This window comes from Gouania willdenowi, chromosome 15, assembly GCF_900634775.1.
Source record: "Gouania willdenowi chromosome 15, fGouWil2.1, whole genome shotgun sequence".
In the NCBI taxonomy this organism is placed as follows: Eukaryota; Metazoa; Chordata; class Actinopteri; order Blenniiformes; family Gobiesocidae; genus Gouania; species Gouania willdenowi.
Window position 1 is genome coordinate 1,276,308 of NC_041058.1, and position 14,442 is coordinate 1,290,749.

Sequence of the window (14,442 nt, forward strand, 5' to 3'; positions counted from 1 at the left end):
TACCAACAATGTTCTGACCTTACCTTTGCTGAAGGTCTGGTAGCTCAGGTGTTGGTCTCCATCTTTTAAAAGCTGTCGTTTTTCCTGAAAAGAAAGTTTCTTTATCATCTCTAGCGCTGTCATCCTGACTGTAGTGTTATCCTGCCCACTAGCTAGAGAACGTAGCAGCAGCAGCCACGCTGTATCAATTCACTAATGCACTGTGAATGTACGTATAGCATTTAGCATAGCATGGTAAAGGGTTTTCATCTTGGGGACCTGACTGTGCATGTGCTAACGCATAAAAACACGCTATGGAAATGGAGGCAGAGCAGCAATGTGCTTTTGGGAGTGGGCGTGGCCTCATCCTGCCTTACAGCGGAGTGAGACAGTGCAGCGTCTCTGCCGTACCAGGAAATAGCGATTAATTATCAATTCAATTCAAAACAGCTTTATTGGCATGAGAGAACAGGTTTACATTGCCAAAGCAAGTGTGAGAACGCATGTACACACTTATAACATTAAATGTTATAAAATTTGTGCAAAACAATAAGATTAAAATAAAACAACAAAATAGGTTTACACTATATATATCTCAAACACAATTTACAATTAAGTTCTAAATGTTATAAAAGGGGAGGTTATGTACAGAATTTTACATATATTAGTATACACACATATGTGCCCGGTTGTGCAAGTACATACACACGACCCTGGGTGCAGTGGGTGCAGTGGGTGCACAGTATGTCCTCTCGGGGGAGCCAGGTTTGTCTGTGTTGAGGACAATGTTAAAGAGTTTTAATATGGCTAACTGGAATTTGGGGTCCGTATATTTTGTGCCATCAGTGCCACAGGCCTTCTTGGTTTCTAGAGATTTCATTTGATCTTCTAGTTCTTTGGTTGTGATTGGGTAGTCTAATGGATTCTGGTTGTCTTTTATGGCGGATTCTAGGCTGTGCAGTTTATCTTGGATGTGTTTTTGCTCTTCGTTTTTTTCTATTGGTTTGAATAAATTGGTGAAGTGATTTATCCACATGTCTCCGTTCTGTATTGGTAGATTTTCACGTTTTTGTTTTGTGTTCCAGTTTTTCCAGAATTTATTGGTTTTTATGGATTCTTCAATAGCATGGAGTTGGTCTCTAACATGTTGGTCCTTCTTTTGTCTTACTGTGTTTTTATACTGTTTTAAAGTTTCACTATAGTGCACACGTGTGTTCTGATTGTCTGGGTCCCTGTTTTTGGTTGGATAAGTTTCTTAACTGCTTTCTAAGATTTTTGCATTCAATATCAAACCATTTGTCATGATTTTTGTTGTTTTTAGGTTTTCTGTTTAAGGGTTTGAGGTTTGATAGGGAGGCTGAAAGGTAAAAAATGTTATTGAGGTTTTCTTCTGCCTCGTTTACACCTACAGGGTTATCTCGGTCAGTCAGTCACAGCTCTGTGGAATATTGCAGCACATCTTCACCATGAGCCTGAGTCTGCAGAGGGTCCCTGTGCTGTGGAAGACATCCTACCTGGTTCCTGTTCCAAAGACGCCACATCCCAGCAGCTCCTAGAATTACAGACCAGTTGCATTGACCTCCCACATCATGAAGACCCTGGAGAGACTTATCCTGGTGCAGCTCCAACCATCTATCAGACCACATCAGGACCCACTACAGTTTGCCTACCAGCCCAAGGTCGGAGTTGAGGACACCATCACCTACGCTGTTGTTTGCTGGGGGAACAGACTGAGGGTCACAGACACCTACAGACTCAACAGACTCATCCACAAGGTCAGTGACATTGTGGGGATTAAACTGGACTCTCTGACAGTGGTGACAGAGAGGAGGAGCCTGTCCAAGGTGATGGCCATCTTGGTCAATGAGTCCCACCCACTCCATGATGTGCTGGTCAGTCACAGAAGAACCTTCAGCACCTTTAGAACCTTTAGAGCCTTCAGCACCAGGCTGATCCAACTACGGTGCTCCACAGAACACCACAGGAAATCATTCCTGCCTGTAGAGATCAAACTGTATAATTCATCTCTGTAACCTCACAGCTTGATTGTTGGAAATATCTAAATCATATTTCTATATTTGTATTATTTTTGTAAATATCTGTATCAAATTTGTATATTTGTATTATTATTAATATTATTATTATTATTATTTATTTGAATTAGGACAATGCATGATCATCAACATGTCAGCATTGAGCAACAACATAAATATGCCGGAGTTAGCACAATGGCTAATTTTCATCCTATCTATCCTACTTTATTTTTTACTACTGTAATGTGTATGTATCTGATCCCTATTAACAGTCTTTTACTTAATTATACACTTATTTAACATTTATTCTTTCTTCGTCTTTGTTAAACGTTTTATTCTTTTATTTGAGATTTTTTTCTGTGGCTGTAACAAAAGCAATTCCTTCCTGGGATTAATAAAGGAATTCTGATTCTGATGATTTTGAACTTGTTTTCAATCATCCATTCATTATGGCTGCTGAGGCCTTGGACCTACATTTTAAACTGTTGTTGGAACGACTGTGGTGCATTTGATACCAGCCACACCAGTACTAATTTGTACAGAAAGTGTCTGGCAAAGAAAATGTCCTGAAAGATGTGGAAGAGTTTTTCTCAGTACACAGCTGGATTTACTTGCAATACTTTTATTTCTTTTTTAATTTATTTTTTAATTTCTGCATTCTATCGTTTATGTGCCGTAAAAGGTAAAATAAAAAAATAATAATCCAAATTATGAGGAAAAAAGTAAATTTATCTTTATTAACTGTAATTACATTTTACAATGTTTAATTGCCTGGAAAAGACAGGCATTTAATAATGTGTCAAGACAGTTAAACTGCTTTATAAACAAATATCTGATTATAATCACGTAAATGCAAACACTAAACACTTTTTTAAACACTCTTCTATTTATTGCCACGCAGCAAGTCTGTCACATTGTTAAATGTTGATAGAATGTCTCTATAATGTGATTAATGCTCTTTATTTACGTAGACAGAAGCTAGCTGCTGTGTGGCGCTAGCCTCAAGTAAGATGGCGGCGAGTCGACGCTGTTTTCGTGAAGTCTCGTTTTTTCTCGCGTGGATATCTACGGATTTGAGCGGGAAACGCCCTCTTCGTAACACGCATGCGCAGTGAGTGAGCGTCTCTGATTGGTCTGTTTCAAACAGACGGCGGATGTGTTTGTGTTGCCTTTAACGATAGTTTGAGCAAAAAAAAAACAAGAGAAAAGAGACGCTATTCACAGTTTTTGCACCTAATGTGACATCTAAACCTTCCAAGTAAGTGCTTTAACAGTGTGTAAATGTCATTATTGGTTGTGTTTGTGACTTTTTTTTAATTTTAGGCCGTTAAAATAAGTGATAGGTGCCACAGACTTGTACAAGGTGTCCTTAAAACCACATAAAAAGGGTGCATTTTCCTTTTTGGGGGTAAATTACTCTTTCCTAAGCCTTACGCCTTCTGTTAACTGTGCCTGTGCTGGCATGAGTTTATAGAAACACGTTTTGAAACGGGTTAGATGGTTTCATAGATGAACATATAATTATCAAGTTTAACAGGCTGTCAGTGACTTCAATTTCAGATTCATTTCAATATAAAAAAGGCAATAAACATTTTCTTTTGTGTGTTTCATAGTTTAGACACTGACAGTAATGTTTCCTTATTGTGTCACACCTTAACACAGCCCTAAAGTCAGACAGTAAGAATAAGATATGGATAAGTGACTTTGTCAACACTGTAAACAAACTCAAAGCAAATCTTTTCAAAACAGATTTTATACATTCAGAATTAATAAACACTGCTCTTTTATCTGATCCTCTTCCATCTGTGGACTTTTTTTTCCAGCTCCAGGATGATGGACTCGTTCCTCAGTAATAAGTCTGACCCACAGGAACCAATCGAGGTGAATGACCTGAAAAGAGATCTGTCGTCTGATTTCAATAAGCTACAGGTAAAGCTGCATCTTCACTGCAACCTGTGCCTTTTTAATCCACCCTGGTGGTGTTTTACAGCAATCATCCACTGGAGAGCGAGAGCACCTTAAGGTTTACCTCAGAGTCCGACCTTTCACCTCTGCAGAGAGCAGTAGAGAGACCCAGGTGAGCCATCATCACTCAGATTAACGGCTGTAAATATGGGATCAAATTAGGGACAAAAAAAACTAAACAAATAAAAGGAAAAAGAAAAATAGAACGAATGATCAGGTGCAGAGGAGAAAGAGAGACAAATATTTAGTTATGGTGTCTAGTGGTGCTGATTTACTTTTAAACACAGACTATTTATGATATGAACCTTATTCAAGCTTTGACCAGAACCTGACAAAGCAAACATGAAACCTACAGGTCTGACAGACATTAGGTATTTATATCAGAGCCTGACCTTAAAACCTATTTTTCCCTCATACAAATGACATATTTATGCTTGTTTTAGTGGTAAACATGCTTTTATTAATGTGTGCGTGATAGGAGTGCGTGACCATCGAGCACCCGGATGCTGTCCTCCTCAAACCTCCGGGTGTTTCCGTTCCATCCAGAGTGAGCACAGAGAAGTCTCAGCCTCAGACAGGACAGAGGTTCCAGTTCTCTCAGGTACCATCATCTCTGATTGTTTCTTCTTGAGACGTGAACTAAAGTCGTTTGCTTTGGGGTCACAGGTTTATGGTCCAGAAACCACTCAGACCACCCTGTTCCAAGGCACCGTGAAGGATTTAGTGAAAGACGTCCTGGAAGGAGGAAACTCTCTGGTTTTCACCTATGGAGTCACTAACGCAGGGAAGACCTTCACCTTCCTGGGTACGTGTCACCTCAAAGACCTGCAGTAGACACATATTTATTTAAATTCAATTTTAATTACCTTTGATTTATATTGAGGTTCAGTTCAAAGGTCTTTATTCTGGGTTATTTCAGCTTAAACATTGTCATATCTTTGTTTTTCTTAAACTTGTATTTACTCTAATTTATTTTTGTGGAACTGAATTTAGTTCCTAGTTTTAAGTTTTGTTTAATCCTGAATTAATTTTGGTTTGATTAATTTCAATATTAAATTAGTTTGAATTAGATAATGAAGTTTTGCGATTATTTGAGAGAAAGTAAGTTTTTTTTCCTAATACATTACATTTTTTAAGTAATGAATTAATTTGCTTTTTATTTGGGAGGAACAGTGCACATGAGTGAACATTCATACAAAATTCAGTCTTTTTGTTTTACTTTTTCTAATTTATGTCTGAACTAAAGTTCTTACATTTTGCACTATTATCGTATGTTAATATTTATTTTTGTTTGACGGTCTTCTCTTTTTATTGTGTTGCTCATAAAGTTAATTTCCCCTCTGGGGATCAATAAAGTTGTATTCTGTTCTGTTCTGTTGTAAAATGTCAGATTTAGCAAAAAAATATGCTGGTTTACATCCGTTGTTCCTTACATTTAACATTAAACACAACAAAAACAACATGAATTGCATACATTGAAGTAATAAAATGCTTGTCAGGGTTGTTTATGTTCGGATTCTTCTTCTTCTTCTTATTTTACTTGGATTTTTATTTCATTATAACTGATATTTATATTTGAAATGTGGCTTTAGGTTCATTAAAATTGTTTGTCGTTCACATCCTTCGAGTGTTGCTGTTCCTCTGCTCAATGTTTATAATAAATCTTAATGTGGAGGAGTTTTTTATTTGTCTCAAAGGTCCAGACGCTGACGCTGGAATCCTGCCCAGGTCGCTGCACATGATCTTCAGCAGCATCGATGGGCGTGTGTTTCCTGCAGCCAGCGTTAAACCTCATCGATGCCAAGAGTTCAGCAGGTTGAGCCGTGTTCAGCAGGCGGAGGACGCAACATTCAAGAGGAACCTCTTCAGACAGCTCAAGGAGGTCAAACTCATACGTTCACCATGTCATTTACCATCGACTCCTCAATGTTATTTATTTTAGGCTTCAACCGGAATGAAAATTATTGGTCCAAAATGTCCCAAAAGTACATTTTTGGTCTTCGGTTTCGACCAAGAAATTTTCTAATATTTCTACGCTTCAGATGGGCTTTTGGAATCCAGGAGTGTTACGCTAACATCACGCCAGTTTACATTATGAGAGCTTTACAAAGGTCGTTCACGACACTTTTGAACCTTAGCCACTCATTTCACAGTAAGAATATGGTCCCAAAACTTGAAAGTCGCTGCATTTCCATTACCTTTGGAAATGCGCAAAGTCTAAATATCTCAATAAAAACTGGTGAAGGAAATACCTGAAATTAGGGAAAAAAACACTCAAATATTGCTAAAGAGATTTACGCTTTGATGAGGAGGTTTTTCAGACGTTACGATATTGAAATGTGTCGCAAAAGTGTTATGGAAACACTTTTTACACAATTACACATCACAGAATGTGATGTACCTGGTCACATGACCACTTCTCTCTGAGTAAACATGGCGTGATACGTGTGGACAGAAGAGAAGACCCAGATATTTCTTAGCATTAGACTTAAGGATTAGTGCCACATTAGACGTGAACCAACAAAAGAATACAGTGTTGTAAGGAGGTTTGGAGCGTCCAACTTCCTGCAGCGGGATGAGATTACACGCGAGTTGTGAGGCTCCAAAACAACCTTCAATGAAACAACCTTTAAACACACATTAGAAACATTGCTTTTATTTTGTGTAAATCTGTAATGGAAACACAGCTAGTGAGGGTTTAGTTTAACTTTTAGCCAATCTAGCGAGGTTTTAATAAAAATAGTGGAATTGGACGTATTCATCTATTTTCTTCAAATGCTAGACATTCAGTCACCTGTTTGTGGTGAAAATTAGTGTGTAAATGTGATATTGTCCTAAACGTGCATGTGAGGGATTTCCGTGTCATAATGGGACCTGATTTAAAATAATAATAATAATTTAAAAAAAACAAAAAACAATTGATTGATTTTTCCTTTTCAGAATCTGAATTCTACGTTTTCCATCTGTTTTCTGTGATCATGAAAATCGGAGGCCTGAACTAAACTTCCTCAAATCCTTCCAAAAATGCTTAATGTGGATTAATTGAGGTGACTATTAATAATAACAATAATACTTGTGAGGATATTAATATTCTAAATCGTCCATTTACTGATGTTAGACTACCCATGGTTACAGATAATTATTATTATTTTATAATATATTGTTCCTCAACAGGATAGGTCAAATTCAGAGACAGATGTTAATGTAGGGATACATTGTATGTGACATAACATTAGTGGTTCCCAACTTTTTTTGCGTCGTGGCCCCATTTTAATATCACACATTTTTGGCGTATTCAGAGACTTTTTTGTTCTTTTTTTCTAGACTTTTCTGCTTTAATTTGAACTAAATTTATATTTGAGAAAGTGAAAGTATAGAATACAGTTATTAAAGGTGCAGTCCGTAACTTTCAGATCTTTCCCTCCTCACTGCTATCTTGCCCTGCCTCCAAAGCCCCTCCCTCAGAGGAGCTAACAAGCTAACGTTAGCCCGACAGCAACATCACAGTAATACAACATGCTCTGTTAAAAGCATATTACTGCAGCGCTTCTCTCTCTCAATGTGCACACACCAATCTATCAGCAGCAGCAACAACACAGTGTCACTCACAGCAGCCTACACGGAGGCTGCAATGATGGTGGCGCGCACACAAACAAAAAACACATGCACTACAGTGTTCTAGTGTAACAATTATAAATCAAGCAGCAGTAATTACCTTTCTTCTACTCCTTTGAATCAGTGTTTATGTTATTATAAATTATTACATTTCAGGGGTCCTCATTTGAAATCCAGGCAACGGTTGAAAGGTGTTTTTTAAGTGAGCAGCGGGAGGGGGTACATGGCATCAGGTTAAATCTCAAGTCTCAAGGGGTACGGGACTGTGGAAAGTTTGGGAACCACTGCATTAAATGAAGTCATAATGACACAATGGCTACAGTTGTCTTGTTTAGGATACATTGATGGTTTTCATTCTTTGTTTGTGGTTTTTTTTTTTTTTATCAGAATGATAAAACCAACGTCAGCCTCTTGAACTGCACCTACAAGTCTGACCTGGAAGGTGAGTGTCACGTCTCTATGTTTCTGTGTCGAAGACTCCTACGTCTGTTCTTTCTTTCTTTTGTGAGGAAATCAAACCTCTGCATGTGTTGCATGTTGTCATTGTGTGTTTATGTTCATGTGTGTCGTTGTGTTGTTGCAGGCTCTGAACCCGAACCCATCGAGGACAGGATCGTCCTACACGTGGATCCAAACACCACCTTCTCCGTCTGGGTGTCTTTCTATGAAATCTATAACGAGAACATCCACGACCTCCTGGAGGCGGTGCCGGGCGGCGCCCTGAGACGCACCGGCCTGCGTCTGTCACAGGACATCAAAGGAAACGCCTATGTCAAAGGTGAGTGAGACAAACACCATCAGAGGAAAGTCTCATTGTTATTCTATTCCACACGTAATGTTCACCAACAACAACAAACTGATGTTATTCACCATAACTAGGGCTGTCCCGATGGTACTTTTTCAGTTCTGATGCTATAACGATATGGTAGCCTCGAACGTTGAGCGATATCGATCCAATATCACCATATTGTTTTGTGGTGTGGAAAATAATTGATATTAGAGGTGTAATGATTAGGGTTGTCATGATACTAGAATTTCAAACTAGACACCAATACTCGATACTTGATACCATTTTCGATACCACTGTGCAAAAAAAGACAAAAATTTAGAAGCAAAATTTCCTTTAATAAAGTTGAGAATACAAACTATGAACATTATACAAAGTATTTTTAAATTAGGTGAAATGTAGTGCAACATTTAACGATACATGTATTTATAGCAGCACCTGTAAACAATAAAAACTTAAATAACCTTTTTTTAAGAACTTAGTGCAAAACAAATACTAACTATTAAACATTTTTAAGAACAATGTGCCAAATTTAAAAACAACTGTTCGGATCATAGCAAAAGTATTTATTTGCCAGTCAAAAAGGGCTGGTAGGGTAGGCGGAGTCTCAGGTTACTATGGTTTCTGTCTAGTAGCTGCTGGTCGACTTTTCTCAGCTTCATTCTGGCACTTAAAGAGAAACATAACACTTTCAGATAATGTTCATGATGACTGTATAATACTTCAAGTTGCTGAAACGGGAGCTTTACTGACCTTATAGTGACCTCATAGAGTCCAGGGTGCTGGTCTTTCAGATGCTTTACAGCGTTACTGGACTTTGTAGCTACCACTTTGAAGCATTGCTCACATACCAGGATGTCCAAATCTGTTGCCTTCCCTTCGGCGTTTGCTTGAAATGCAAAATATTTCCTTACGCAACTTTTTCCTTTTTCATTTTTGACTAAAACTGGTTGCGCCGGCGCCCCAGCAGCAGCACTAGTCATGCTGCAGCCGTGTCATCAGCTAACTCAGTGTTATGATTAGGTAGTGTAGGGCCCTATAACATCCGTTTTATTTTTTCCAAATTCTGCGTTTTCCACTTTAATTTTTTTAAATTCAGTTTTTTTAGTTTTAGTTTTTAGTTTTTAACTCCTGTTAAAAAAACAAAATAATACTAATAAATAAAAAACCCATAATTAAACAAAAAAGTATGTCAAAAATAAAGTAAGATACAGTTAAAAGATATAAGCTCTAGTGACATAAATTATTGTGATTGCTTCTTTTTAATTGTTTGTTATATAAAAATGTATGAGCACAGCATTAATGTCACAGTCACCATATTTCTCCTCAGGGATCAATGGTTACTTGGATCTGATCAGGTTTATTGATTAAGTTTTGATCAGCTTAATTTAAATTAACCTAATTTAAATGATCTTGATGACATCATTCCAGACCGTAAAGATTAAACAAAAATAAATGGACACAAGGATGCATAAGTTATTTCACCACTAGGGGTCAGAATATTTACAGTATCAGAAGTGATCATTAAAGGTGCAGTCTGCAACTCTTATAAAAGTGACTTTTTGTCATATTTGTTAAAGCTGTCTCTATGTAAGGACAGCTTTACATCAAACAAGTAGTTTGTGTAAAACTCATTGAGCCCCACCCCCTGCTGCTCCTGCTGCCTTTGGCAGATTGCCAGAATGCCCTTTCCGGGGCTGGAGTGCCGTTTTTTTTACTGTGTATGGTCTGGAGGAGTAGAAGATGGATTTGGTGACTTTTCTGCAAGAAAGGTAATTACTGCTGCGGGGAGAGAGGGATCTGAGAGTTTCAGAGAGTACGATGTTTCAGACTCTACAATCCCTGGTGTCGATGGTCTCGTCCACATCAACAGAACAACTTTATCCACAGATCTTCTGTAGCTCTGATTAGATGTTGTCCAAATGCTCTGACCAGGAGGGGGGAGGGCGGTGCACCTAATGAGTGCTCCCCGGAACATTTCCCCATAAAAGTACTATGCTGTACACTCCTTCTCCCCCAAACCCCCCTCCCCCCGCATACAGACCAAACTGCTGCTCTGAGCAGCAGTTTGGTCTGTATTTACTTGCACGGAGCTCTTCTTCTCTTCTTCATGCCGTCTATGAAACAGCAGAGTTGGAACTGTCGCCCTGCGGTCAAAGATTTTGTGACACAAGGTTTACATCGACTTTTTAAACTTTTACTGATTTTTAGAGCAACCCAAAGCATTTCATTAGGTGTTAATCTGTCCTTGGCACATTTTAGTGATGTGTTGATAGCCACAGATTTGATTCCCTGAGGCTGTTCTTAACCACCATGATCTCAAGTGGTGATGTGGGGCGTAACCACATTCCAGACATGTTCAGCACTTATAAACCCTTTCCTCCACTTTCCCACCTAATGGGAAAGTGGAGGAAAGGGTTTATAAGTGGACAAAAACGAATTGTTTTTGTCCACTCTAATTTGCAACTTTTAACCAATTTCACCACCTTTTACACCATGTTTGGTCACTTTTAACCCTTTTTTTTATTTCTGATTAAAACAAGGATTTGCATCTTTAAGATAACTATATACTATGGACCAAATAATAATAAACTTCCTGGATAACAGCGGATATTATTCATATTAATAAATACACGTGCTTATCACAGTTTCATAGAGTAAAGTGGGGGTCTCTGGCTCCTTTATTTTGGACGGTGAAAAGTTTGAAAAACCACTGCTTTAAAGGAGAAAAAGGCAAAAGTGGAACATATTGATCAGCTGTTTGTTAATAAATGTGCCTCTATTAGCAAATGTAACCCAGAAGTGTCTGTATTGAGTTAAAAATATCCAGATTTATATAATTTATTGCCATTTGTAGAACAAATATTGAGATATAGGGATGTAATGATTCACTCAACTCCCGATACGATTAGATTCACGATACTGGGTTCACGATACGATTCGCTCACAATTTATTTTACAAAATGAGACTGTAGAAAAATGACTGAAAAATATTCCTTTATTTTTCTTGGGAAAATACTGTACTATTTTCCTTTTGTTTTTCATTGTCAAAAGAATCCCTTGATTAAACTATTCAAAACAATGTAATTTAACTAAAAATAAATCTTGATTAAAATAAATAAAGGAATAATACAAATGAAGAAGAAGCCTATTAATTTAAATTCTGGTTCTATAGTAAACAATGCAAAACTGCATAATAGTTTTTTTTCTTTTTAAAAGTGCAACTGAAAATGTATTTTGTGCCTTAACAATTGGACAGTCATTGCACTGTATTAACATCAGATATTTGTTTGGACCAGCAGAGGGCGCTGGTAACCCAGTGGTCGGTTGGCATGCAGTTATTCTTGCAGTGAAGAAGAGCTGCGATGCTAGCAGACAGAGCTAATAGACTTTTACAGATATTCACGTAATATTACAGATATTCTTTCGGTGCTAAAGGGGTAAGGAATCATTTATGAACATGTTTAAGAGTAGAAGGCCAGAAAGAAAGTATTAGCAGATTCCGCCCGCCGCCTACACTTCTGGACAAGAAGCTGTTTAAAAAAAGTACTGCGATTCAATTTTCACAGTATCGATGTGAACCGTGATACCTATGAATCAATTTTTAACTGCCTTACGATTAATCGTTACATCCCTATTGAGATATGAGTTTTGGTTCATCCCTAACTTTCTCACTACACAATAATGTGTGGTATATTTGTTCATTATTTTGGTTTGTAACCATTTCGTGACCTTTGACTGTTCCATAATGATGATGATGTAGTACCTTCTCTATGGAATGCCACTGTACTCGTACAATGACAGCCACTCCTGAAGCCTGCGGGTGACAACCGTCTGCTTTGACTGACACTTTGACTTATTACTTAAAGACAGGGTCATCAAACTGCATTCCACACTCCGAGAAAATGTAAGACAATAATATTGAGTCTCAGTAATACATCTTGCTAGAAAGACATTCAGTGTAGGACATAGAATATTCATCAATGGTGCAGATTACATTGTGATGAGCAAATTCTAATCATATAGGACACGTGTATGTGTTGAACTGGTGTTTTCAAGCACCATCAATAGCACTGTTCTTGAAGATCCTTCACGATGGCATCATTGTGGTCCAACAAATCTGTTGTTGTTTGTGTTTTTTCTGCTCGTGCTCAGATCTGCGCTGGGTCCAGGTGAATTCTGCACAGGAGGCCTATGTGGTGATGAAGCTGGGGAAGAAGAACCAGAGCTTCTCCTCCACTCGACTCAACCAGCTTTCTAGCAGAAGGTGATTCATCGCTCCTCTACTTTCCTTTCTTTCCTGTTCTCCAACCAAGCAGAAAATTCCTTCGTCGCAATAAGATGCACGTGGACTGCTTGAGTTCTACTCAGAAAACAATTGTGGAGAAATTCAGGCTCACGTTACAGAGCTGCGGATCCTCCACCGTTTTTACAAATATGTTCTAAAACCTTCTCAGTGTCCTTATTAGTAGATCTATGTCTAACAAAACACATTATTTTACACCATATTTGTTTGATTACTTTTTAAAAATAGGACTACTTTACAGTTTTAGAGCATGTGTTCCTCCATCTTGAAATCACGTGATTGATGATGTCAGACGGCCCCACTGCCTGTGAACATCCTATTGTTTTCTATTAGAGTGAAACATTCAGCTTGATTTTTACTTCATTTAGCAGATTTTTCAGTTAAAATAACAACTTGTGCTGCTTCTGTTTGCTCTAAATAATCCATAAAAGTTAAAGATGCCAATTTAAACCTCTTGTTTTCAGAAAAATGTTTAAAACAGTTTTGACCTGAAAAAATGGTGAAAGTTCAACGGTTAGGTCTTTGATTTACTCTCTAATTTTAGTCACCAGAGCTTGTCAGCGCACTGTTTAAGGGAGAGTAAAGGTCCCTTAGGAGAGCTCTTCTTCTCTGCTTCATTGTCTACTACCAAACCACAGAGTCTGAACTGTCGCCCCCTGCGATCACAGATGTTTGTGCAAAATCTAAACGGTTAAATAAAAACTGGTAATGGAAACACCTGAATTTAGAAAAATTGCTAAAATATCATTAAAAACTTTTCATTCATTCATGAGGAGGATTTTCAGATTTTCCATAATGAGAAAGCTTAATGTAAACACGTTCAAAGAGACAATAAACTTTGCGAAAACTTGATAATTATCGCTTTTATTTTGAGAAAATCTGTGATGGAAACACAGCTAGTGACTTTTTAAGTAGCATAAGGAGTTTCTCTTCTTTTACTGTATTTGCACATAGATAAAAACAAAAATAAAACTCCATCCTCCACCTGGTAGTGTCAGTACTTTTCCAGTGAGCATCTCCTCGGGCTGTTACGCCTTATCTTCAGTAATCTGCCAAGACAAATGGCGACTGTAAAATGTGTTGTTACTGGCGTTTAAGTAACAAACGTGCACACTCAGAGCAGCAGAACTTTCCATTGCAGGTGCTTGGCACGGCTGAACACACGTGACACTAAAGAATGCTTGTAAACCACATGCATGTTTCAGAACGTGAATTCAGTTTTTTTTTTCTTTCTCTTTGTTTTCAACGATCATGAAAAATCCCAACAACCAGCTGCGTGATGGCAGAACATTCTGTAAAATTAAATCCTCTCCAAACCGGCTCATAATTAGCTCATAACCAGCATAAAGTGACCAAAATCAGGCTCCAAACCAGCTCTAAAATAATGACAAACTTGTCCAACATTCGTCCAAAATAATCATAAAACCAGGAACTAATGTGATTAAACTGTAATAATTCCAGAAAGTTAATTTTGATTTCTTTTTTGAATATGTTATGGTTTCATTTATTCAGACTACTTTTTTCAGGAAATTTACTTTGATCAGCAGACACCGCTGAGGAAGACTGACAGTAGACAGTCAAAACATGTCAGGCGATCGAAGTAAATGTTCTTAAAAAAGTTGTCTGAATAAATAAAAGCTTAACAAGTGATAAAACTGGTTCTAGACCATTGAAACCATTTCAAAATCAGCCTAAAACAGTGGTTCTCACACTTTTTTGGGGTGTTTTCCCAATTTGAACAAAGGAGATCTTTCAAG

The 14,442-nt window shown here is 37.8% G+C and overlaps 1 protein-coding gene across 3 annotated transcripts in view; it reads left to right on the forward strand.

Moving 5' to 3' along the window:
* The first annotated feature begins 3,155 nt into the window (after nt 1–3,155).
* LOC114476678 (kinesin-like protein KIF20B) overlaps nt 3,156–14,442 on the forward strand; it is a 40,359-nt gene continuing 29,072 nt past the window's right edge. Inside the window, exons 1-9 of one of the 3 annotated variants that reach the window (XM_028468502.1) lie at nt 3,156–3,270; nt 3,836–3,941; nt 4,003–4,089; nt 4,456–4,578; nt 4,644–4,782; nt 5,675–5,859; nt 7,980–8,034; nt 8,176–8,370; nt 12,535–12,646. In XM_028468502.1, coding sequence (XP_028324303.1) covers nt 3,843–3,941; nt 4,003–4,089; nt 4,456–4,578; nt 4,644–4,782; nt 5,675–5,859; nt 7,980–8,034; nt 8,176–8,370; nt 12,535–12,646 — 995 coding nt within the window. In that variant the 5' untranslated portion in view covers nt 3,156–3,270; nt 3,836–3,842. Of the gene's footprint in view, nt 3,271–3,835; nt 3,942–4,002; nt 4,090–4,455; nt 4,579–4,643; nt 4,783–5,674; nt 5,860–7,979; nt 8,035–8,175; nt 8,371–12,134; nt 12,287–12,393; nt 12,413–12,534; nt 12,647–14,442 lie in introns of those variants that run through there. The other 2 variants (XM_028468503.1, XM_028468504.1) reach the window with 2 other exon arrangements.